Source organism: Urocitellus parryii, chromosome 10, assembly GCF_045843805.1.
Source record: "Urocitellus parryii isolate mUroPar1 chromosome 10, mUroPar1.hap1, whole genome shotgun sequence".
In the NCBI taxonomy this organism is placed as follows: Eukaryota; Metazoa; Chordata; class Mammalia; order Rodentia; family Sciuridae; genus Urocitellus; species Urocitellus parryii.
Window position 1 is genome coordinate 73,862,130 of NC_135540.1, and position 24,143 is coordinate 73,886,272.

The following is a 24,143-nucleotide window of genomic DNA, read 5'->3' on the forward strand; positions in this document are numbered from 1 at the left end:
ATAAAGCTGGTTTTTAGAAACAGGGTAAATATAGAATTTAGGAAAAATATGAAAGTGGTTAGAAAGTTTGCTCAAAATTCCTGGCATGGACATTTATAAAAATATATACATAAAGAATTCTAAAAAGCTTCAGTCTATAGTCTATCAATTCTCATTTATGACATGAATTTATTCTATGTATGGGAAATACCAAAGATTTATCTTTAATTCCTATCTTTAAGCTTAGACACACTGATGAGCATATAAATGTAAAAGTATGACTAAATGTGACAAAGAAGTGACAAATTAAGTTAAAGATGAACTCTAATCAATATTATACACACTTCAGTTATGTGATAATATGAATCCTCACTCTAAAGAAAAGTTAGAGAGCTAAATTGAGGGTAATTTTGGAAAATTTAGAGTTTTCCAAGTTTGGTCATTATCACTCACAAAAAATGTTATATTCATAACCAACTACAAGGATAAATAGTCCACTACCAAGAGAAACAAGTCGTTTAAACAAAAAATGTATATGCATAAACACAAGTCAAAGGTAAAATGTACTAATCTTCACATACAAAGATAACCTTAGAAACACAGTGGTCAGCAGGGCCTTTGGCTCCCTAATAATGAATGTGCTCTGCTCCATTTTTAATCCTACTTGTTACCCAATTCATACAGGGGCCATTACTAGCTAAAATATATTGATCCTAGTAAATAACCAAGGAACACTGAGACTGATTTCCATGGCTGGTTTTTTTTAAGCAGGACATTTTATTAAATAATCACCTAATCTTACATTGTATGTAAATCCCAATCATTTCTTGATTGGGAAATGATTATTTCAATTTAAAAAATCTATTCATAATGAAAATTAACAGAATTTGTTAATTTGGCTTTCTATCAGGAAAAAATATCTAAAGGAATGTCTGAAAACTAATATTAAAATAAGTGATTTGCAAATTTGAAACATTTTGTATTTTGAATGTTAATAATGAGAAGTTATTTAAGACTATCATACTCATCAAATTCCTCAAATATTCAGTTAGGAAAGGAGGATAACAATTAAATTTTAAAAATAAATAAAGATTACCCCATATATGAGACAAGTATATTTCTTAAAAATTGTCATATAAGAGCTCTAGTGTTTTAGCTAAAGAGCTGTATCTTGCTTACATTTCAAAACTTGCACTGATTCAATCTGGCACAAAAATAGCTAAAATAAAGTGAGGAAGTCATTCTAAAGGATGACTATCACCACTCATTGCTCTCAAGTCTACACAAACAGAAACAAAATAAATGAATTAATCCAAGGTTTAGAAGTATACCTGCATAGACCACAAAGAATAGAGCCTCCCCATTTTCAGAGTCTGATAAAAAAAAAATTATAACAGCGAATAACAGTGAATGTTAAAAAAAAGAGCCTATATAATATAGGCACAAGTAAAATGAAATAAAAATACAGCTCTAAATAAAAAATTCAGGATACTTCATATTATTTGTTAGACTCTGCATCACCAGAGTCAGATTCTATTCAACACTCAGAAGATGGGCCTAAAGAGAGATGAATAGAAAGGAGAACAGGAAAAGCCACCCATGGAATTCTAGAAAGAGTGCTTTATAGGACCTAAACTAAAGAAGTGGCAAGTAAGGCTGGTAAAGAAGGGAGGAAATCAATACACACTCAAGAAGCATAGACAGAAAACAACGACTAAACCACACATGGGAGTAACAAGTGGAGCAGTGGTAAACCAGCTGTAAGGTTATATTCCTAGGTGCTAGGGAACATGAGCCTGGGATGTGCTTACATCCAGCACAGATAAAGCACACCATGTGATCTTCACAAAAGCCCATGATGAAGGCTGCACAGCATTTCACTTACTAGACCTAACGAAAATGCACACAAAGGAAAATATGTTATCCTCTGAGTGGAGAGGAATGACTGCAAGGGGAACACAAAAACATTTTAGAGGGATGGAAATATTACATATCATGATTATTGTAGTGATTATACAATCATTATAAATTTGTCAGAACTAATCAAATTCAACATTTAAATGGAAATATTTTAATGTACCCAAATAATACTTCAATATTGCTGACAAAAAAACAAAGATGACATACTTAACATTCCATCTATATGGAATACCACTCACTCCTTTGGTTCTTACATCAACCCTACAAAATGGCCATTGGAAATAAGTAATTGTGAGATATACAGGAAACTCAAAATGATGTTATGTAACCTATCCATTTTATAGAATATTAGCTCAATTTTTTCTGAAGAAGAAACTGAAGTTTGGAAGGTCACTATGACCACATGAATCCTGACTTTTAGGGCAACATCTTTCTAGTAACATAAACATATGTCACTTATTCTCACAAAATCCCCAAGAGATGCTAGGACATATAATTATGATCCCTATTATAAATGAGACAAAATCAAACAATGACATTACACAAAAGATTAATTTTTTGACATTAATTCTGTTATTACAAAATTATACTATATTATACGTTGTTATTATCAAGATCAGAGTAATCAACTAAATAAAACAATAATGAAGTATGAAAAAGGAAGTACATCACTGAAATATTTTTATATTAACTCATAGAAAAAGTTAACTGGAATATTGAAATTAAAGTCTATAACTTATTTTGAGGAGGCTACTATTTTTTTATTATATTAAAAAATGAAATCTTGACTCACTCAAACATGAGAAATGACGCTTATTTCAGGGACTCATTTAAAAGGTTCTATACAACCCATGCACTGAGGGCACAGCATATCACACTTTGATGGCTTCATATATACTCATGACTATTAAGTTTATAACTGTTGACTTCTATGTCATAAAAACTTAAATCACCAATCAGATATGTTATTTTTGGTTAGTTAAGTTTTATGTGGAAATATCATGATCCTCTTCAATATTTAATAAGTAACAAATCACGTTATGATGATGTTCTAAATGTTATAAAATCTAGACTACAAAATTTAATCTCTGACATCAATGAAATAATGTAACTTCTTTTACTTAGTTTTATTTAGCTTTAAATGAAATATAAGCATTTATACCTCATACTTTTCCTATATTAAAAATTATAGAGTGTGAATTTAAGTTCCACCCAAGCATGGTAAAAAAGCATGGAGTTAAAAAGAAGTGTGTTAGTATATAAAACTGTTTGAATGTTATAATGAAATACCATAATATAAAACTTTTCATTTAGTTTGTTTTTATAATATTATTTTCAAGTACTTAATTTGCCAAACACTCTCAGGAAATTTTTATCTAGACTTAACTAAATATAGCACAAACTTGAATAGAAAGCAACAAATTATCTTTATGCAAATAATATAAGGAGTAAAGTAAGACAAATTCATTCCTTTTCTACTTCTCTGAGTTGCAAAAATGGGGGAGAAAATTAAACTCACCTTTGCCAGCAGGCTGAGGTACTGCAAATCCAGGCAACAAAAAGGGTGCGCCCCTGTGGTAACACCAGCTGGTTTGAGTTCACTGACACCATATGTTGTTAGGGAAGTTATCAGATTAACCAGATCTTTCAAGGCGTCTTTGGATTCTGCCTCTTTTGCTTGTTCCAATCTAGAAAAAGGATGATTTGGGCAAATTTTTTTCTGTTTTATTATATCCTCAAAGTTAATACAGAAAGCATTTTTAGATTTAGTAAACAAATGTAGAAAGTACTCTGAGAAGTTTCCTTTTACTATTTTTCCTATATGAAAACACATATTTTTAAAATTTACCAATTTTATTAAAACACATTATGGTATATTGGAAAAAAATCAGATTAATAATCAGAAAGCATGACTCTGTGTAAGTGCTGATTTTCCCACTAACAGTGCTACTTTAGATAAAACACTAATTTTTGGTAGAAAGTCTACAATGAAAGAACTAGATTACATAATCCTTCTAGGTACTGCAAAGCTCTGGAGTTAAAGTTGAACTGTTTATAATCAAAACTTTATTTAAAGTATTCTTTCCTAAGACATTTTATATGAAGAGTTCTAAGAATTTTATCTGAATTTCACTAATTTTTTTAATATTTATTTTTTAGTTGTAGTTGGACACAATATCTTTATTTTACTTATTTATTTTATGTGGAGCTCGAATGTGAGAGGTGAGCACTCTACCGCTGAGCCACAACCCCAGCCCTGAATTTCACTAATCTATTCCAGTATTATCATTAAATAAAGTTCTAGGAATCTAATAATTTTTTTAAATGGTCATAATTTCTTTAGAAAGAACTTTGGAGTCATGAAGGAATTATCTTTGATAATGGCTTTTCTGAGAACACAAATGTTTAAAAGAATCTTATTTTTTAAAAGAATCAGATTTATTGGGCTTTTCCTCTTAATAGAAGTTACTTGTTCTCATGAAAATCAACTTGGAGCTGGCTACGGTGGCAAAGACCTGTAATTCCAGAGGCTCAGGAGTCTAAAGCATGAAGCATGAGGACTGAGAGTTCAAAGCCAGCCTCAGCAATTCAGTGTGGCCCCAAGCCCTGTCTCTAAATAAAATATAAAAAGGCTGGGGATGTGGCTCAGTGGATAAGTGCCCCTGGGTTCTCCCTGGCACCAATAAACAAACAAACAAACTTGGAGAATACACAAAAGTATGAAAAAAGAAAATGTATTCTTAGTTCACAACTCAGATAATCACTTTTAACATGATGATGATGATATATATATATATATATATATATATATATATATATATATATATATATATATAATCACTGAGCCACATCCCCAGACCTATTCTATTTAGAGACAGGGTCTCACTGAGTTGCTTAGTGCCTCGCTTTTGCTGAGGCTGGCTTTGAAGTTGCAGTTCTCCTGGGTCAGCCTCCTAAGCCACTGGGATTACAGGCGTGCTCTACTGCGCCCACACTGATGTATATTTTTAAACTTGTTTTTTTTTTTTTAATCTGAAAAGTTTAATTTTTCTAATCTCATACTATATATATAAAGCTCTTCATAGAGCTTGGTATTCTACTAATATCATGCAAGCCAATCACAGATTTGGCAGGGAGAAGATGAGACAGTTAGAATATAAAAGGACAAATACACAGAATATTTTGTCACATTTACCATTATATCATTATAGGATCTATAATCAGGGATAAAAAAGTATTTTGTCAGATTTTCAACCTTCTTTTTTTTTCTTTTTTTGAGAAGGGTCTCCCTATGTTGCCCAAACTCTCTTATATTATCCAAACCTCAGCCTCCCAAGTAGCTAGGATTAACAGGTATGCTCCATGACACTCAGCATGTATCAACATTTTTGAGGTTCTTAGGAGTATTCTGTCAATCTGCATTCTCAAAGGATTGTACCAATTAATACTCCACTAGTAATGTAAACTGATTACTTCATCAACATTCATATAACCTCTTTTATAAATGAGGATATAAATACAAAAGTATAGTCTTGGGAGGTGCCTAACATTAACTAAAGATAAGTAGGTTAAACTGGTATTAGGAATAATATGTTCACAAAACAATGCTTTCTTACATTGGATCAAATTATTTAAAAATAACTAGTGGTCCAGGAACAGCTGGAAAGGAACAAGTATATTCTTCCTAATAAAATTTCTAACAGCAGCTTCCTCAGTATACACGTTCACCATTTAGAATGGCAAAGGGTAGTTAAGTCAAACATGTTTATAAGATCTCATTTAATCTACATAATTGTTCTTACTATTAACTACATTAATAACAATACTAAAAGTACTATAAAATAAGAGCAACCAAAAAGTATAATTAAGCAAGAAGTATTTCTTTTTTTTAAAACTGGTGAAAAATATCTTTAATAACAGCTCTATAAATGAATACAGCTCATTTTACCGTATCATTAAACACCATTGTTTAATGGACTAGTAAGCACTTTTCCTTACTAATCTTAACCCAAGCCTCTTCAGATCATATAAATTTTTCACCTTTTACTAAAGCAAAGAGTATTTCTAATTTTTCCTCAGTTATTAAACAGTAGTTTTATTCTTCCTATCTAAACTCATATTTGTGTTCTGCATTTGAGAATTTTTACTCTAAATTCACTATTTCTACTCTGTAGTCAGAATAGAATAAAAAGAAGGCAGTAAAGCCAAGAGGATATCAAAACATACAGTCAATAAATGTTTCCTTTTCTTGTAATCACAAATCCCATTGTTTACTTTGATTTTAACAAACCTGAGTAAACATTGAAAACATATTCTTAAATTGTGGGGTTTTACCTAAGCAAGAGATCACAAAGAAAATTATATCCTTGCCATATCCGAAAATCATCCAAAAGTGTTTGAGAAACATCACTGGAGTCTTTGAGGAAACAAGAAAGCCCAGCAAACATTTCAACAATTTCTAGAGGAGATAGGTCATCTGATTGCTGCATATTCTGAACACAAGTAGATAAACATTCTTTTTCTGTAAGAATAAAGAATTAAATAAATATGTATTATGTCCACTGCTCAAGAAAATTTTCTTCATTCTTACCTGGTATTTAATGAAACATTAAATTTTAATGAATATGTAAAACACTATGAGATAAGTGTTAAACCTTCTAAAATTAAATGTAAGATTCAAATTCATTGTAAAAGGCCTACCTCTAAAGTAGATAATGAAAGGTTATATAGAAATGTGCCTAGAAAGAATTGACATTTATTATAGTTCTTACATCACAGTTTTACATTTTATCATTAAACAAAAGGATTGGTCACTGATAATTTTTTTGATTTTTTTTTCCTGATGGTACAGTAACAGGATGAAAAAAAAAACTAAAAGTATCTTCAAAGTTTAAGAAGGAAAAAAATCCATTAATTATTTAACATTCACATCAGACTGAATATACACCAATAAAGATTTAAGGTATAGATATCATAAGTGTTTCAGAAATAAAATTTCAAGATTATGATTACACTACATGTTCCTAGCTTAAACTACAGTTGTACCACATCACTGACTTTGAGGATCCAGTGTCACATGTAAAAAGCTAAGTTCAACATAAGAATAAAAGGGAAGAAACTATTTAATGACTAATTCACATATTAAGTAAGAGTTTACACATGTATCTTTCATATTACAAGTGAACAAATAGTTGTTAATATTTTGAAAGAGTTTCAGGACAATAATAAAAACTTTAAAAGTGAATAATTTGAGACACTATACAAATGATCTCTATAGATATTTTAGAGAATAGTTGAATGAATGGATTAAACAGATAAATTCCTCCTTAGTAGTGATAAAGAATCCACCTAATTCCCTTTATTTTCCACTGGAGAGATTATCAGGTTATATATGAGACATATTCAGAAAGACAGAAAGACTAGTAACAATAGCATATTTTTCTTTTTCAGCAACTATGCTACTGTTACTAGTCTTTCTGTAGTCTTTCTTCAGAAGACAGAAGAATAGGCTAGGACATAGGACTGAATATTTACACAACAATGAAATAGTTTTGACTCTTGAGGATATATATCATACAGAACTAATGAGAATTTATTACTTTTGAAATGTTCCATAAATTTAAAAATTATTTTCTCCTAGACAATTTATTTTTTAAATTAGAGGCCAATTTCTGGATAATGGAGAAATAATTTAAAAATTCGTCTCAAATGAAGTAAAGCATAAGAGATTCAGAACATTTAAAATGAATATATCGAGATATTCACCATGAATATACTTGACTACATTGACACTAAGACCATGGCGGGATATGGTCATAAGGACTTCTCCAGCACTCTTCCTCCAAGGCAGATTATAGGGAGGGCACCAAGAGGTTATTGCACTGAATAAAAGCTGGAGATCATCTTTCTGAGCCAGCTCCTCTGCTGGAGAAACAAAGCTGCAGAGTTTCACTAAGATCTAAAAGACAAAACAAAACATGTCATAAAGTAAATAAATGGGTGAGGAAAAGGGAAAAACTAGAAAAGGATGTGATCTCAACATTATTAAAAAAAATTGAGGGTAAGTGTTGGGCAATATCATTAAAACCACAATGACTAGTTTTCATATGCAATATTAAAAAGACATTTGAAATTTAGAAGTGTGCTATGTTAAAACATTTCCTTATATCAGTTTATTTTTTTAAAAAATCTTTATTATCCGCTCTCTTCATCATGGTATTTTTGTCTACCTGTCTAAAACAGGATAAAATAGCACTACCTTTCCTGTTCAATATTTTGTCATTCTAATTTAGTTCATTAGTTCTTACACAGGTGAAATGTGATTTTCTTCTCTAAAAAAACAGTGTCATAGGATAAGAAATTTAAAACATCTTGAAAATAAAAGAAATTTTCAAATTAGTTTCAATTCTGTCAAGGTAGAAAAGAATATTTGAATAATATAAATCATCTTAATTTCAAAGTATTTTTAAAATGTGTCTAACTGCCATAAATCTTGTTAAGTCCGGATTTCTTCAAGTCTAGAATGAAAACTGATTTCTAAACTATGAGTTGCACAATATACACATCACAAGCATTTGCAGCACTGAGCACCTGCTTTCTGGGGACTTCAATTTTGGTTTCTGCCCTCAATAGAAATCCTTCTAAACCCAGATCAGTATCAGGAAAAGCTAACTTTTCAGTGCTAAATCCTCAATTCAATATTTTTTGAAATATAAAATATGAATAGACTATTAATTATGAAATCAGTTGATTCTCTTAAAGAGAGCTTTATGAAATCTGGATATTTCAAAATTGGTAGGGAAAATTTCTAAATAGGAAAAGAAGTATTTGAAATATTACATTAACATGTTTCGATACAAAAGTTTCCTAGTTCATAAATGCCAAATATCAGAAAGAAAGAAGAATAAAAAATTCACGAAAACAGTAAAATTTTATATAATTAGTAAATATGGATGCCCCAGGCCTAGAAAGGCTGCTAGATAAAGAATGTTCATAAATATGGGTAGTATGTATATCTTTTCCCACATGTAAATACAGATCATCAAATGTAACAAAAGGTATATGCTCAGAGAGGTATATTATTGATTAAATTCTTTATTGCCTTTGACCCTACCTTATGTGATCAGAGGGACAAATGCCATTTTTCTAATTTGTAACACAGAAAACAAAACTAAAATAGCAAAATGTTTTTTTCCCAGCCAAATCCCTGTTCTCAAAAATAAACCTGATTTAATGACTCTTTGAATCTGTTGACTGCTAAGATAACTGGTTCTTAATCTTTATAGGCAAAATGATTCTTAAACTTGTCTACTATAATCCCTTCCTTTTACAAAACAGAAAAGTGCAGAGTCTACTTCACATTCCTCGTCTGTCCCTATACTAATCACTTCTGTTCGTAGTGGCTCTGTTACAAAGTCCAGTCAAGTGTGGCAGAGCAGTAATGGGCCACATCAACAAAGAATGAATGCCTGCATGAAACAGTACCAACCGCTAAGGTCCCAGGAAACCATCTGTCACATAATACAAACACAGGGATTTCATCTGTCATAAAACACTTAATAAGCGTTATCTCTATCTGTTTTCTAAACAAAATGTTGAAAATAATATCTAAACCTTGGTGAGGCACTAAAACAAAAAAAAAGTGATGCAATAAAAGCAGCACTGGGTTGGGAGTGGGGCAGTAAGGTTCTCAGCACTGCCACTCTTATGCACAAGGACATCAGTTTCTATAACTCAAGTGAGGGGTCTGATTTAAATGATACTTTCAGTTCCTTTTGGTCTTAACATTCAATAATAACAGAATATTAAAATGAGCCTCACATTATTACAAGTCAGCATCCAGTGGTATCAAATATAGTAATTTTTTTAAGTATTAAAAAAAAAAACCTTTGCTATGCTTACATATAAAATGCAGCTTCCATTTACTGCCTAAGACATTAGTTAGTTCTGTAGAATGGCTTTAATGAAATGGGGCTGCTATTCTAAAAAGCAAAGACTAATCTTCCATATTCATCAACAAGGTCTTCAAGCAGTTTTCATTCCTATGCCACTTATTTCTTCACTTATTCCCATAGTTTTTCTCATTAGATCTGATTTGTGGGTCCCACAAGTCTAAATTCTGGCTCAGTTTCATTTGCTCACATGATCATTTTGGGGGAAAAACAAAAGCTCTGAAGTTATGGGATAGATGAGATGAGATGTTAACCACAAGCACAAAAATATCTACTAAAGCAAATGTTGTACTAATTTAGTATTTTATTGAATAATCCCAATCTTTTCCTTCCAAAAATTGTGTTGGCATCCCTCTCTCCCCCTGTCCTTTCACCACTAGAACCTGGTAAAGGCAGTTACTGAATCATGAAGGAAACATTCCTGAAACCCAAGGTGAGCATGCTTCTGTCATCTGCACCTGGCCCACCTCTCTACCTCAAATACACCATCCTCTATTTTCTGTCTATGTTCATGGCAACAGTAGCAATAAGACTTATTTTTACTTAAGTGTCTACTTTGTGCTGAGCAGAGAACCAAAGCTTTATACATTAGCTGATTTAAACCTTACAAAGATTCTTTAAGTAGATATCACTTTCATTATAAGGGTGCATTTCAGATTACACAACTTCAGGGATGTTGATTCAAAGGTGCTGTCGTTGCTTTTTACTGTGGTCAAAAATTCATAAAATTTATGATCTTTTTTAAAATATTTTTTTCAGATATAGTTGAACACGGTACCTTTATTTTATTTATTTATTTTTATGTGGTGCTAAGGATCGAACCCAGCGCCTCGCATGTGCTAGGCCAGTGCTCATCACTGAGCTACAGAACCCCAGCCATCAAATTTATAATCTTAACCATTTTAAGTGTGTGGTAAAGCAATGTTAACTATATGCATGTTGTTATATAACAGATCAGTAGAATTTTTTCATCCTGCAAAACTGAAATCTTATACTCTGTGAACAACAATTCCCTTTTCTGCTGTCTCCATAGTCCCTAGAAACCAGCATTCTATTTTTGTTGTTGTTATTGTTGTTCTAATCATTAATAATTTTAGATACCTGGTGTAAGTAAAATTGTGAAATATTTATCTTTTTGTATTAGATGTATGTTTATACTATATTAGACAAAACCATGGGCAGACTGCATTCTATTTGTTTGTAGTTTGCTTGTTTTAATTTTTTTCTCCAAGAAACACCATCATTTTTCCCCATGATGACTGTAATAGGAGACTAGCTACAAAGTCCATTAAACCTCGGTTTACCCACAATGCTATTAGAAGAACACTGGTAACAGCGGAAAAGAGCTTTCAGGACAGGGAACAGAAGAGGTGTCAGAGGCCACTAAAATAAACTGTCTTTTATAAGTTAAATATTTACAGGCTAGAGAATTCCTGCTTATAAACAGCTACTGAATAAAATTTCTTGACATTTTTAGAAATGTTGCACAAGTCTTAACATGACTATCAAAAAACTTTCCCTGGTTAGTTCATTTTGAAGATGTTACGATATATCAAATGTAATATTAATAATATCTGTTTAGAAAAACAAATTTGCTAATGCTTCAAATAGCCTTAAATTTTTTTTCAACATTCTCTCTGCAGATATAAAGAATGTTACAGTTATATGAGATAAAATCTCATCATAACAAACAGAATGAAATACTATAAAAATGGAAATAAGCAGAACATTCACTTCCGGAGTGTACCATTTCACTTTAAATAAAGGTAGGGAGACACCCAGGAAAACAGTCCCTTTCATACCTGTACAAAAACTTTCTGGAGTAGTCCTCGACGTTCTGCTAGAGGTAGCTCATTCTGTGCACCTCCAACTGCCTCAGGCACATGTGGAAGGTCAAAAAACAGATATAAACATTTAACCAGGGTGGAAGGCACTGACATCGTTGTCATGCAGTCCACGGTTTTCTGAAAAAAATAAATAAATAAAATAAGTGAATAGACAAATAGGCATAACAGTAATTGGTAAAGGTGAAGGACTCATAAATTTTAAACCAGAAAAGTATTTATCAAGAAAACTTTTTTAAATGTATGTAAGAATTACGAAATAACACCTTTCTTAGAGACACTCAATTTCTAACATTTGGACCAATTTGCTTAGATCAAATATTGAGATTGATTTTTTTGTTATGTAATGTTATTTATTAAATTTGGTACTTGTTTGTTAAGCAGCAGCATGTTTCAAAGAATATGCGCTTTGGGATTTTAAGGAAAAGGCACTTAATAACCATGAACTTGGGGAACTACTTATTTTTCCTGGGCCTCACATTCCTCTATTATAAAATGGATAGAATGTTACATACATCTTAGTTTAATGTTATGGTTATATAAAATAACAAATGCAAAAGACATATGAGTACTAAAAAATATTAGTTTACTACTATAATTTTTATCTTTAGTCTTTTTATAGATTATTGAAGCTGGAAGGACACTTGAGAGATACAATAATCACTGATCTAACTAAATACATCAATACTTATAATTTTCTTTTTAAAAGAAGAAATTCTAGACAATATTCACCCAAATTTTCCATGATATGGTTTTGTATAAAAAATCTTGCACTGGAATCAACAAGTTGGCATCAACTGTTCATTAGTTTATTTAGTTTCTCATCAAACACTTATTGAATGCCTAGGGTAAACCTGGCAGTGTGCAGGAGGCAGGGAATGCAAAGACGAAGCAGCCCTGCCCTTCAGAAGGCCACAGTTTACTAGCAAATATAATAGATTTGTAAGAACTACTATCTCTGAAGTCTAACAATGGCAGCATATAGAGGCTAACATAAAGAGGAAATGATAAACACTGCCTGAAATGAAACAGAAAAATACACAAAATTAAAATAAGGAGGAAAGATTCACCTAAAGACACAGAGGAAGTTAGGACATATGATGTATACAATACACTTAAGACACCAGAGCTGCAAACTGTTGATTCCTGAAAAGCCACACAAATAAAAGCTAATCTTTCAATTAAGTGTTCCCTGTTCAACATGTGTACCTCAACTACTAGTCAAGTCAACACTGAGATAGATACTATTGTCCTATGACTCTGATCTTACAAAGAGGCAACTGAACCTCATTATTTACATACCTTGCTTCAGGTTAGAGAGCTAATCAAGTGATCCATAAAGTGTGTAAGTAAACAACCTATGAAAAGAGTTTCACATTCTAGTTTGACTTTTATTTTACTGGCAATGGACACCCAATTAAATGTTACACTCAATTAAAAAGTGACACAATCACTTTTTTTGGTGGTAGTATATATCATAAATTAATATAGAGAGCCAGGTGGCAAGGGCAATTAACTAAAACAGAAAACCATATGCAAGACGGGGCCTGAATTAATGCAGTAGCAGTATGAGGAAGAGGAGAATGAGCTTCAGGAACAATACCTTGAAAAATCTAGCTTCTTTCTAAATATCCAATATTATTTTCTGCCTCAAGAATACTAAGTCCCTGCTCTATCCAACTACCATTTATTATCACTTGCCACCACAATTTTTAGTTAAAGTGTCTGCTATGTCTCAAAATTCCCTTTAATTCCTCATTATTTCTCCTACTCTTATTTTTAAAAAGTTCTACTCTCACATTTCTATTTTAATAGCACTAAACATATGCCATTATTATATTTTATGGTACTATCTTTCTCGATTTCATCTCTGTCATCTGTATGTTGAGTCAGGACCACATTTCCATCATCTCTGTATCTCACTGTTGTCAGCAGAAAATGGCACTCAAACAAACAAACAACAACAACAAAAAGCAGCTCAAAGCATAACAGTATATTTGCTTTTAAATGTATTATTTTCCACTTAAGATTACTACTAGCTTCCCTTTCCCATTAAGCAAAGCAGTAATTTTTTTATTTTCTTCTTATCACAGATAGATTTAAGGTATAACTTGGCATCCCAACTAGTATTTGGCAACATTGATAATTGTTGTAAGTGATTTGGTTTCTCCTAATTCTTTTCTTACACTTTTAGGGGTGTGTATTTGTGCATGTTTAGGATAATCCACACTACTGAGTTGCTATTGTTGTTAGGTATCATGAAAGGACACAATCTGCTCACAAATGAGAAGGAGAGAAAAAACATCTAAAGAAAATATGAATAAAACTAAGAAATATTTCAATTTAAAACTTCATATTAAACACATTAAATCAACAGTAATTATTTAAATTAAATTTTGAAGTTTCAATAACATGAAGATATGTTACTTCAAACCAAATTTTGATACAGCAGCATAGAGGCACTTAAACAATCAGTAGAAATAGAATTGGGATTTTGTTAGTTATCCATAGCACAGTGACTGGACTATCTCAGTTTATGTAGGGTGAATTATCATTTCTATTTGCCTGGAACTAAGGGGTTTCTATGCTAAAATGTGGAAAGTTCAAGAAAACAAGGACAAGTTGCTCTTGCCAATTCCCTGAGTAAAACACACAAAGAAACAAAATAGTGAATAAACAGAAAGAGACTATTCCAAGTGCTAACTACTTTAGGGCTAGTGACTAATTTCAGGGTACTGTAAATAAAAAGTATGTATTATTTCTGCATGGACCACTCATTGTAATAGGTGTCATAGTCACCTTTATTAAATGATGTGAGGTGTTTAAACTCTGCTGTAATGTGGACAATAGACATGTCCAACATTGGTACTGAATTTTATAGGTAATTCACTCTGGATCTTCCTACAAATAAACCTCCTTCATTCCAACAATAATGAAGACAAAAAATTAGGTGTCTAAATGGCTCATAAAGAGTATGTACAAGATGTACCATGTCAGATACTTAAAAAATTGACTTAAAGGAAATAAAAAGCAATCTCCAGAATAAATCAAGTGAGAAGGGAAAATCCATTATCCTGAAAATGTCAATATCTCCTATTTTCTATTAATACCAAAAAACATTTAACAGTATTTTCTGTGTCATTCACAACTTACCAGCTGAGCGGAATTAGATGAATAGTGATTTTCTACCTTAGTTTCCCTAACACAGGTTACACAAGTGTTGGGCTAGGCCTGATGAACCCAGAGCTCCTAGGCTACTTGCCTCTAGCCATGAATAGTCCAACTCTGCCTAGCATGCTGTAAAGACGACATCAGATTTTTGTGTTATGACAAAGATAGACTCCTCTAAGTCATGCATTTTGTCATGAATGAAGTACATAAAATACTAAGTTAAGCTTGTCACAGAGATTATAAGAAACATGAAGTAATGTTTTAGAAGAGTTAGGAAAACACAAAGGCCTATCATATTATCTTATTTAGATACAATGATCAACTTAATAAAAAAAAATCCCACAAGAAGATAACAAAGAGTACATTTGTCAAAAATGCAAACTAAAAACTGACCTGACCAGAGGATGCCAACAAATTAATTGTTGTCAGAAGCATCCAGCCTCTACTGGCTTCTTCACTCTGATTGATCTCCAGGAACTGGACTATGGCCCGACTTGCAGCCTCTATAAAACCAAAGAGAAAGCCATTAGGTGGCGGGTAAAATCAATTATAAAAAAAGTTCTTCTTAAAAATCTACCAAAGAAATAATCACTTACTAAGCTGATCCTTCTTATATCAGCACTATTACACACTCTATGAAAAAAAAATTTAAAGTTATGATGTTTTAATGATATACATAAAAACTAACTTCACTAATACAGAAATGTAAAAGTCAACCTATATGTATTTTAGCAAAAAGAATGACATAAACTAATCAAAAAGAGTCATGGGAAAGAGTGAAATAAGAATTAAATCTGCCTGGAAAACATGTACATGTTGTCCAAGAAATGGGAGGGCTGAAAGGCATGGAGAGAAGAAGCAAGGCACTGGAACAAGTGGGGCTAGAGGAATGAGCCTGCTGAACACGGATCAAGACCAAGAACTGCATTAACACTGTTGTAAAAGAGCATATGTTCAGAGGCAGAGCCTAATATCAACAGCAGTGATTAAAAAAATATAAACACCTGATTATGAAAGAAGGCAACCTAAGGGCTGTGGCTGACTCTTAGAACAAATACAGTTTCCTGGGCAAAGTAGAAAGGGCTATTCTAAGACTACCTATCTAGCTGTAATGCATAAGGCAGACTGGAAGAACAAGGACTGGTGGAAAGGAAATAAAATGAAGAGTCTACTTAGGTAAAACCTGAGAGGCTGACAGCAGGCATAGAGAAACAGAGATATAGGAGAAAGTCATTCACAGAACTGTTGTTGAGTGAGCAAATTTAGCTGGTTATGTTTTTAGAGAGAAGAAAAAATGAACAAATTCTAAACATGCACTTAATTTCATCTGCAGTTTTCCAATATTTATATTGATTTATAAGATGAATTAAAGTTATCAGAAAATAAGTCCAAACTGTTCACTATGCCTGAAAGACACAGATGTACACTTAACTTCATAAAATAGAAGCAGTAAAATTTAGAGGCTCAGATGTAATTTTTCTTCAACTTAACCCATTCAAAAGTGCTTTATTAGAATACTGAATACAAGACCGATATATGATTCTGTACGGACATTATTTCCTTATATGCTTCCATCTGAGAAAACATTTTACTGGGACAATTTTTAAAGTAGCTTATTTTATTGAGTCTAAATTATAATTAAATTATATTGAAGTACTTGTGTGTTTAACTCACTTAATCTTCACAAAAACCTTGAGTTATTTTCTATTAATATACCCCTCATTCCAGGATAAATTGAGAAATGGAGAGGATAAGCAATTCGCCAACAGCCACATAACTAGTCAGTGAACTCATATTTCAATCTAGGCAATCTAATCTATAAGAGATAAAGATAGTGATTAACAAAAAATTACAGGAAACAAGGGAAGGCAACAGAAGCCTGATTTATTTCTAATACCTCAATATCTCCTAAGTGTTGAGATTATTGTTTTCTTGTATTAACTAATTTATAGTCTCTCATCTCTATCTAGAAAATAAACACCATGATTAGACTCTTTGTAAGCCTCGTTCACTGTAAATCCTTGTTATCTAGCACATTACTAGCATATAGACAGCACATCTGAATCAATCAACCTAACTAGACCAAAGGAATGATTATAACAGAAGGACACATTGAGCTCAACTTCTTATACACACCAAGAGTTTGGGCTTAATATGGGTAAGAAAGATTCAGTTTTAAAAAGGGGAGTAATACAAAGAAAAAAATACTTTGGGTTATCTAAATTCTATAGATATACTGTAAGAGAAAAGGCAAAACAATTATTTTGGGGGTTCAAGAAGATAGAGACTCATAGTTAAGTTTGGACAAGTTAACAATACTAACTTTAAAAAAAGCTGTGCAATTATGGACGTTTATGATTATTCAACAGACTGTAAAATATAAACAATGGAAGCAACCTTATTTTGAGAACCAAAACACCAAAATTGCATTTTTGCTTTAAAATAGTTCATTTATGAGTTCAATGGTGGGTATTTATACTTTAAGTATGTGGAGATTTTTGTTTTAGTTGTCAATCAACATAAAGGGATTCAACAAGACAAGAAGACAAATGATAGTTAGAAAGGCAATATTCTATTAAACATTATAACATGCTACACAGATTGTTGGCTGATAAGACAATATAGTAAAATAAACCAAAAAGAACCAAAATACTATAATCATTTATATGTATCCCTTTAGTATCTTTATCAACTTAATATTACCAATTATTCTACTTGAGGAGAAGCTGGAAAGATCACATAAGCAGAAGCATGCACTCCTACTAGTTGGCTATGTGTTCATGCTCATCCAGATAAAGCTTTTTGGACCCCACTGTGGCCAACTGATGTAGGTGAGTCCCAAACCCCACTGACCTATCTACCTTTACATAAGAAGTGTATTCAGAAGAACCATTTTTACTTTTAAACCACCAATTTAATTATGCTGTCATTCAGAATATCTCAAAGATCTCCAGCTTTTCATTTTAAGTTAGGTAAGCTGGTCACTTTCAAAATATATAGCATTTAAAGCAATGTTTAAAAACAAAAAACAACATGGTCTTGGGCTGGGGTTGTGGCTCAGTTGTAGAGTGCTTGTCTAGCATGTGTGAGGCACCGGGTTCAATTCTCAGCATTGCATATAAACAAAATAAAGTCCATTGACAAATAAAAAAAATATTTTAAAAAATGGTCTTAAAAAAATTATGTACAGTCTGAGGTGTAGCTCGGTGGTGCATCATTTGCCCAGCATCCACAAGGCTCTGAGTTTGGTCCCAAGCAGGACAAAAAAAGGAAAAACAAAGCAAAACAAGAAATATAAAAAAGAAATTTTTTTTTTTAAAGAGAGAATTTTAATATTTATTTTTTAGTTCTTGGCGGACACAACATCTTTGTTGGTATGTGGTGCTGACGATCGAACCCTGGCCGCACGCATGCCAGGCGAGCGTGCTACCACTTGAGCCACATCCCCAGCCCCTAAAAAAAGAAATTTTAAGTAACTCTTCTATAAATCATATAGGTTCTTAAATCCGGGGGGAAAAAGCACTTCTAGAACAAACCCTTTGCATTAAGATCTTTTAATTTCAATAATATGTAACAAATACAAATTTAAGTAATGATTTGCAAAGGCTCTAAGTGTTAATGAAAGACATTAATGTTAATTCATCTTCAGAAGCATCAATCATTTGATTCAAGCTTTAGCTTTCATACTTCATTTTGATAGTTAGAATGAAAAACATAGAAATGGAGTTAGTAGAGGTCATAAATAGATTAAATAAATTAAAAATGTAGACAATTTAGAGACAAATTTAATTTTCCAGCCTACACTGAAAGATTATAAGTGAGTTCAGCTAGACAGCATTCAGAATGATCATAATGCAAAACTTGTTAATAACAAGTGCAATACCATAATTCTTTCATTCCTCAGGATGATGGTATGAGACATGTCAATAGTATAAATTATACTCGTTTCATATTAATGAAGAAACAAAGTCCTAAGCAGATCTACCCTTCCAAAATAAATTCCAAAGGTTAGTCAGAAAACAGTATTAGAATTCATAGCTTTCATGCTTCTTTTTACTTGACACATGACCACACCTTGGGAATTAAATTACCTGAAGGTGTTGTGGCTCTGAAATCCTTGGAGGGCAGCAGGGTACACTGTTTTTCTGTTTAAAAAAAAAAAGGCTAGGTTGTCTAATTGGGGCTTCTCTACATTCCACCAATTCCATCATAGGAGTACTGTGGTCAACAGCATCTAGGCTTTCATCACTGAGTTGCCATCTACTGGGAATTGCACCACTGGGTTTAATAGAGGTTCCTTGCAAGTAGCAAAGTCATTAATAATAAACTCAAGATACTATTTTTATATAGGTGTGAATTTTCTGCTTTACTAATATAAGTTGACCATATACCTTTAGAATTAAGCAGAATCAATATATCAGAACTTAATAACTCATAAATAGATTAAATAAATTACAAATATAAACATTTTAGTGGAGAGAAATCTGTGTACAACACAGCCAGTTATGTTTTATGTGATGTCTCCTCAAATTAACTGACAGTCACTTTATATTTATAACAAAAGTCACACAGAGGCAACAACCAAGAGAGAATTAAAAGGAGAAAAAGAGAAAATTATGAAGATATTCTAACATATAACCAAGAATCCATGTATTCATTTTGCTTTTGATATTCCCGAAAAATTTTCCCTCTTTTCTGACTTCTGATAGATTTAAATAGCAGAATTGTTGGCACACCTGTTTCTGTCTGAAGTATCTAGTTAGAAGGGATTTGACAAAGACTATGTGGGTGGTGATTCAGTGACACATACAAGATTTCCACACCAAATTCAGAAGAGTCCTAGAAAAGAAAACTTGTCCTGGTACAAAACAAATATAGTCAATTTCCAAAGGAACAAAGAGGATTCAATTTAGAGAAAAATTATGGTGACTGTAAATTATGACAAAATTCCTTCCAAAGATAACTACCCATAAAATAAAAAAAAAAAAAAACACCTGTATATGTTATCTAAAGTAGTCAAACTCACAGAAGCAGAAAGGTGAATAGTGGCTGGAAGTCAGAAACTGGGAGTGAGGGAAATGAGGAGTTATTGTGCAGTCAAGCAAGATGAAAATGTTCTGGAGACTGCTATATAGCATGGTACTTAACAATGCTGTACAGTTAAGAGAATAGATCTTATATCATGTGTTTCTCAACCATAATAAAAATGAATAAATAAATAAATTTGAATAAAATATCAGAGATAGATGACTCAGGATGTACCTAAATCCTAAAAAGTTAGAAATTTATTTATACTTCCATGAAAATATTTTTGATGACACTGACCAAAAAAATCTTCCAGCATTCAAGATTAAAAATGAAAGAATAAGGATTCCTGTAGCCAGAGTTCTTTAAGACCAACCGAAGAGATATCCAGAATTATACTTTTCTCTTAAAAATCAGTAAGGCTGGCTCTTTCTCAAAGCATTAGAGAGGGGGGGAGGCAGAAAAATCCTATGTCAAAAATCAGTAAAAATTTATCAAACACCTAATATGTGAGGAGCATCTTCTAGATGTTAGTGATACATGGTGAACACAACAGACAATAAAATAAGTAAATATCATCAGATGATGACAAAGCTATAAATGATACACAAGTGACTGAATACATAGACGATTAGAGTTTGAAAAAGAGTGATTAGGAAAGGTTTCTCTCATGAGGAAGTAACACAATGAAGTGAATCTTGTAAGAATCTAAATGAAGTTCAAAAGTTTAAAACTACAAATTACATGTACCTTAAAAATCCCCAGTAGTGGGCTGGGGTTGTAGCTCAGTTGGTAGAGCATTTGCCTTGCATGTATGAGGCACTGGGTTTGATCCTCAGCACCACATAAAAACAAATAAATAAAATAAAGGTATTCTGTGTGTCTACAACTAAAAAAAAACATGCAATAAAAATCCCCCGTAGTAGGATGTCAAAAATAAAGACAGGGGCTGGGGATGTAGCTCAGTTGGTAGAGTGCTTGCCTTGCATGCACAAGGCCCTGGGTTCAATCCCCAGCACCTAAATAAATAAATAAATAAATATGTTAAAAATAAAGACAGGCGAGTGAAGGGCATAGAATACTACTATTTTGGCAACACTCTATGAGTATAATTATAAAAATTAAGAAAATATTTGTGTAACTATTACTATAATTTACAACAAGACATCTCTATTTAAGATATCTTTGGTACACCTAAAAATAACCCTGTTAGTATAAAATCATAAAAGAAGTTAAGAAAACAAATTTCTATTGTAGCAAAATTTCTCTTTACAGACATGCAGATTGGGTGTTTAAAAAGAGAAAGAGAAGTAAAAAAATAAACTATTAGAAATTATTTTCTAATCTAGAATGTCACCCAAAAAGAAAAACCTGGAGACAATGTATGACAGAGAAATTTTCCTTTATATCATCTGTTTAAAGTAACTAACTAGGCATAAAATACTAATCTTATATACCAAATTTTCACTTCCAGCAGAGTAACTGAGATCAGGAAAGACAAAGGCAGATGTAATTTCATTTTAACTGGAAAAGGGAGAAAACAGGGACACATACTTCATTTTTCCACCATTCATTAGATTTGTTTCAAGGACTGCAAATATAATTAAAACCAACTCACTTTAAAATCTATAATCAATTCATATAATGTATTACTTCTCAATAAGGGATTTAATCCTCAATCTGAAATCATTTTAATGGCTATTACATCAACATATGCATAATAGGTTCCAGTTAAGATGAACATATGCATTTATTTCTCTTCTTTCCTGAAATGCCATGGACATAGACCAAAAATTCATATGTGAAGCCATAAACTCCAATGTGATGGCATTTAAAGGAGGGGCCTATGACAAGTAATTAGGGTAAAATGTCATCAGGAGGGTAAGACCTTCATTATGGGAATAGTCTCCTTCTATGAAAAGATGCCAGAGGGCTTGCCCTCTTTTTCTCCTTCATGTGAGCCCAGTGAGAAGGTGATAGTGTACAAGCCAGGAAAAGAGCCCTTTCTGGAACCCAACCATGCTGGCAGCTGGTCCTTGGGCTTCCAGACTCCCAAGGCTGTAAGAAAATATATTCTTACTATTTAAATCCATGGAACTTTGTTCCATTAGCCTGGGTAGACAGATATATCCACTAAAATGGTCATAATGGGAATTTTCTTTTTTAAAAAGGCATAAACCTCTAAGTACAAAGAAAACAGGAAAAATAAGAGAAACAACATTTTGGGTGCTAAAATAGAAGAGATTAGTGGTAACTGATTTCAACAAACTCTAGAATCTTACAGCAATGCTCAGGGAAAGTGAAAAAGGAACCACTGTGGAAAAGCTCAGGAACTGACAGTACCAGATATCTTTGGAAGAAGAGGGCAGAGGTATCGATCCACCCAAATGCAAACTCAAGTATGAAACTACGCAGGGAAGGACTGGTGGAAAGTATGTTTCATAGAAATTAGAGCCCCTGGGCTCTACCACGTGGGCAGTGGACTGGAGGTTTATTCAATGGAAAGGGTAAGAGAAGAAGTCTGCATTGGGATATATTACAAACATTATGGACATACAGGAAAAAAACTTATATACTGAATGTTGAGGTTCCCCAAACTTTCCTCCCACTTGGCTTCCAATATGCTAAGAATTAGACATGTATTATCTAAACAGAGACTGGACAATTCTCTGAGAAATTCATCTGCATCAGGGGAAAAATTTTTAAAAACAGCCAGGCAAGATTACCTTATCCAGAAGTCAGAGTCACAAGCTCTACCCATAATTAAAAGGCTACCCATACACTCCATTTGTATATAAGAATGGATGGTCATGAATGAGATATGAGGACATTCTTTACCATCAAAGTCAAAAGAGATAGAGGGAAGGAGGGAGACAGAGAGAGAGAGCTCACATAGAAGAAAATACACCCATGAGAGGCTCGAAACCAATAAAAAAGAAAACAACTCTTAGAAATGAAAAAATATAATGTCACACGTGAAAAACACTCCATAGAAGGGCTAGATGATAAAACTGAGGTGTTTTCTTAACAAGCAGTCAAAAGACAAAAAATAAGAGAAAAGATGATAAAATGAGGATGGTCTAAGAAGAACATCTGACAAGAAAGAAAAAACAGAGGGGAGGATATTATTTTTAAAAAAATCATTAAACTTTCCCAAAATTAAAGGATATAAAGTCCCAGACTGAAAGGGCCCAATGAGTATTCAGCATAATCTATAAAAATAGGCATACCCCTAGGCATGTTATCATGAAATTTTAGAACAACAGAAACAAAGATCCCAAAAGTGTCTAGATTAAAAAAAAGTTTAGCAGCTCCCAAAAAATAGAGAATCTAGATAGCTTCAGGAAAACTCAGAAATCCAGAATATAATAGAGAAATTACATTTTAGGTTCTGAGATAAGATCATATCCAACATAGAATCTGACTCCCACTGAACAAGGGATTGACATAATACAGTTGAAGTTTATCTAGCTAAGACACTCAACATCTCCCCACAGCAGGGGGCCGTACCCAAGCTCAATTTCCCATGACAGAGGTAGCTCCCACTCAATGGCCTTCTGGGACTAGATAGCTAGCATTTTTAAACAGCTCCTTTACATGTCTAACAAGTAAACCAATGTAGTATGCAAACAGCCAGCTTAGCAATTTATGGGTTTCCTCACTGACGGAATGGCTCTCATATTATTCTACTGGGGATGAGAGCAACAGGGGATGGAGAAGAGGGCAGAGGTATCGATCCACCCAAATGCAAACTCAGCTGTGTTGAGTAGACCTCCCAGCACACTTCTTTATGAGCATTATAAGGACCAAAAGAAAATTATAGACATGTTTAGGGATTATACTCAGCTCAGTCTGGTTGAAATACAGAAAAAGAACAAGAAATTTTTTTTAAAAAAGTATATGCCAAAAAACACATGGTAAAAATCACAGATTTGCCTGGAGCACTGTTAAGGAATTTGGATTTTATGAGAAGGAAAGACAGTGGTTAAAAGGGTTGTAGTGGAGGTAGTAGTGGTCCAAGAAGAGCAACTTCAAGTAGAAATACTCTATTTTAGAGTAGACCTTGAAACCAACAGAAGAATGTCACAGAATAGGTAGGGGCAATGCTAAGCAAAATCCATGTGCTTAGAAAACAGTCTACTTTCTATTTAACCATAGAAGCACTTTAAAGAATTGCACTAATAAAAACTAAAAAAAGAATAGAATTGCCTGGTTATTCAAATAAATCTGGTTTTTCTGGCTTCTGTAATAC

At 32.7% G+C, this 24,143-nt stretch overlaps 1 protein-coding gene across 1 annotated transcript in view; it reads right to left on the reverse strand.

Annotated features, from left to right (window-relative positions):
* The window catches only part of LOC144257223 (WD repeat and FYVE domain-containing protein 3-like), a 37,720-nt gene extending 18,711 nt beyond the window's left edge, over positions 1–19,009 (reverse strand). The window contains exons 1-6 of the mRNA XM_077803265.1: positions 18,958–19,009; positions 15,260–15,369; positions 11,654–11,815; positions 7,666–7,858; positions 6,235–6,421; positions 3,419–3,587 (exon numbers count right to left, since the gene is read on the reverse strand). Coding sequence (XP_077659391.1) covers positions 3,419–3,587; positions 6,235–6,421; positions 7,666–7,858; positions 11,654–11,815; positions 15,260–15,301 — 753 coding nt within the window. The 5' untranslated portion in view covers positions 15,302–15,369; positions 18,958–19,009. The remainder of the gene's footprint in view (positions 1–3,418; positions 3,588–6,234; positions 6,422–7,665; positions 7,859–11,653; positions 11,816–15,259; positions 15,370–18,957) is intronic.
* Positions 19,010–24,143: the final 5,134 nt, after the last annotated feature.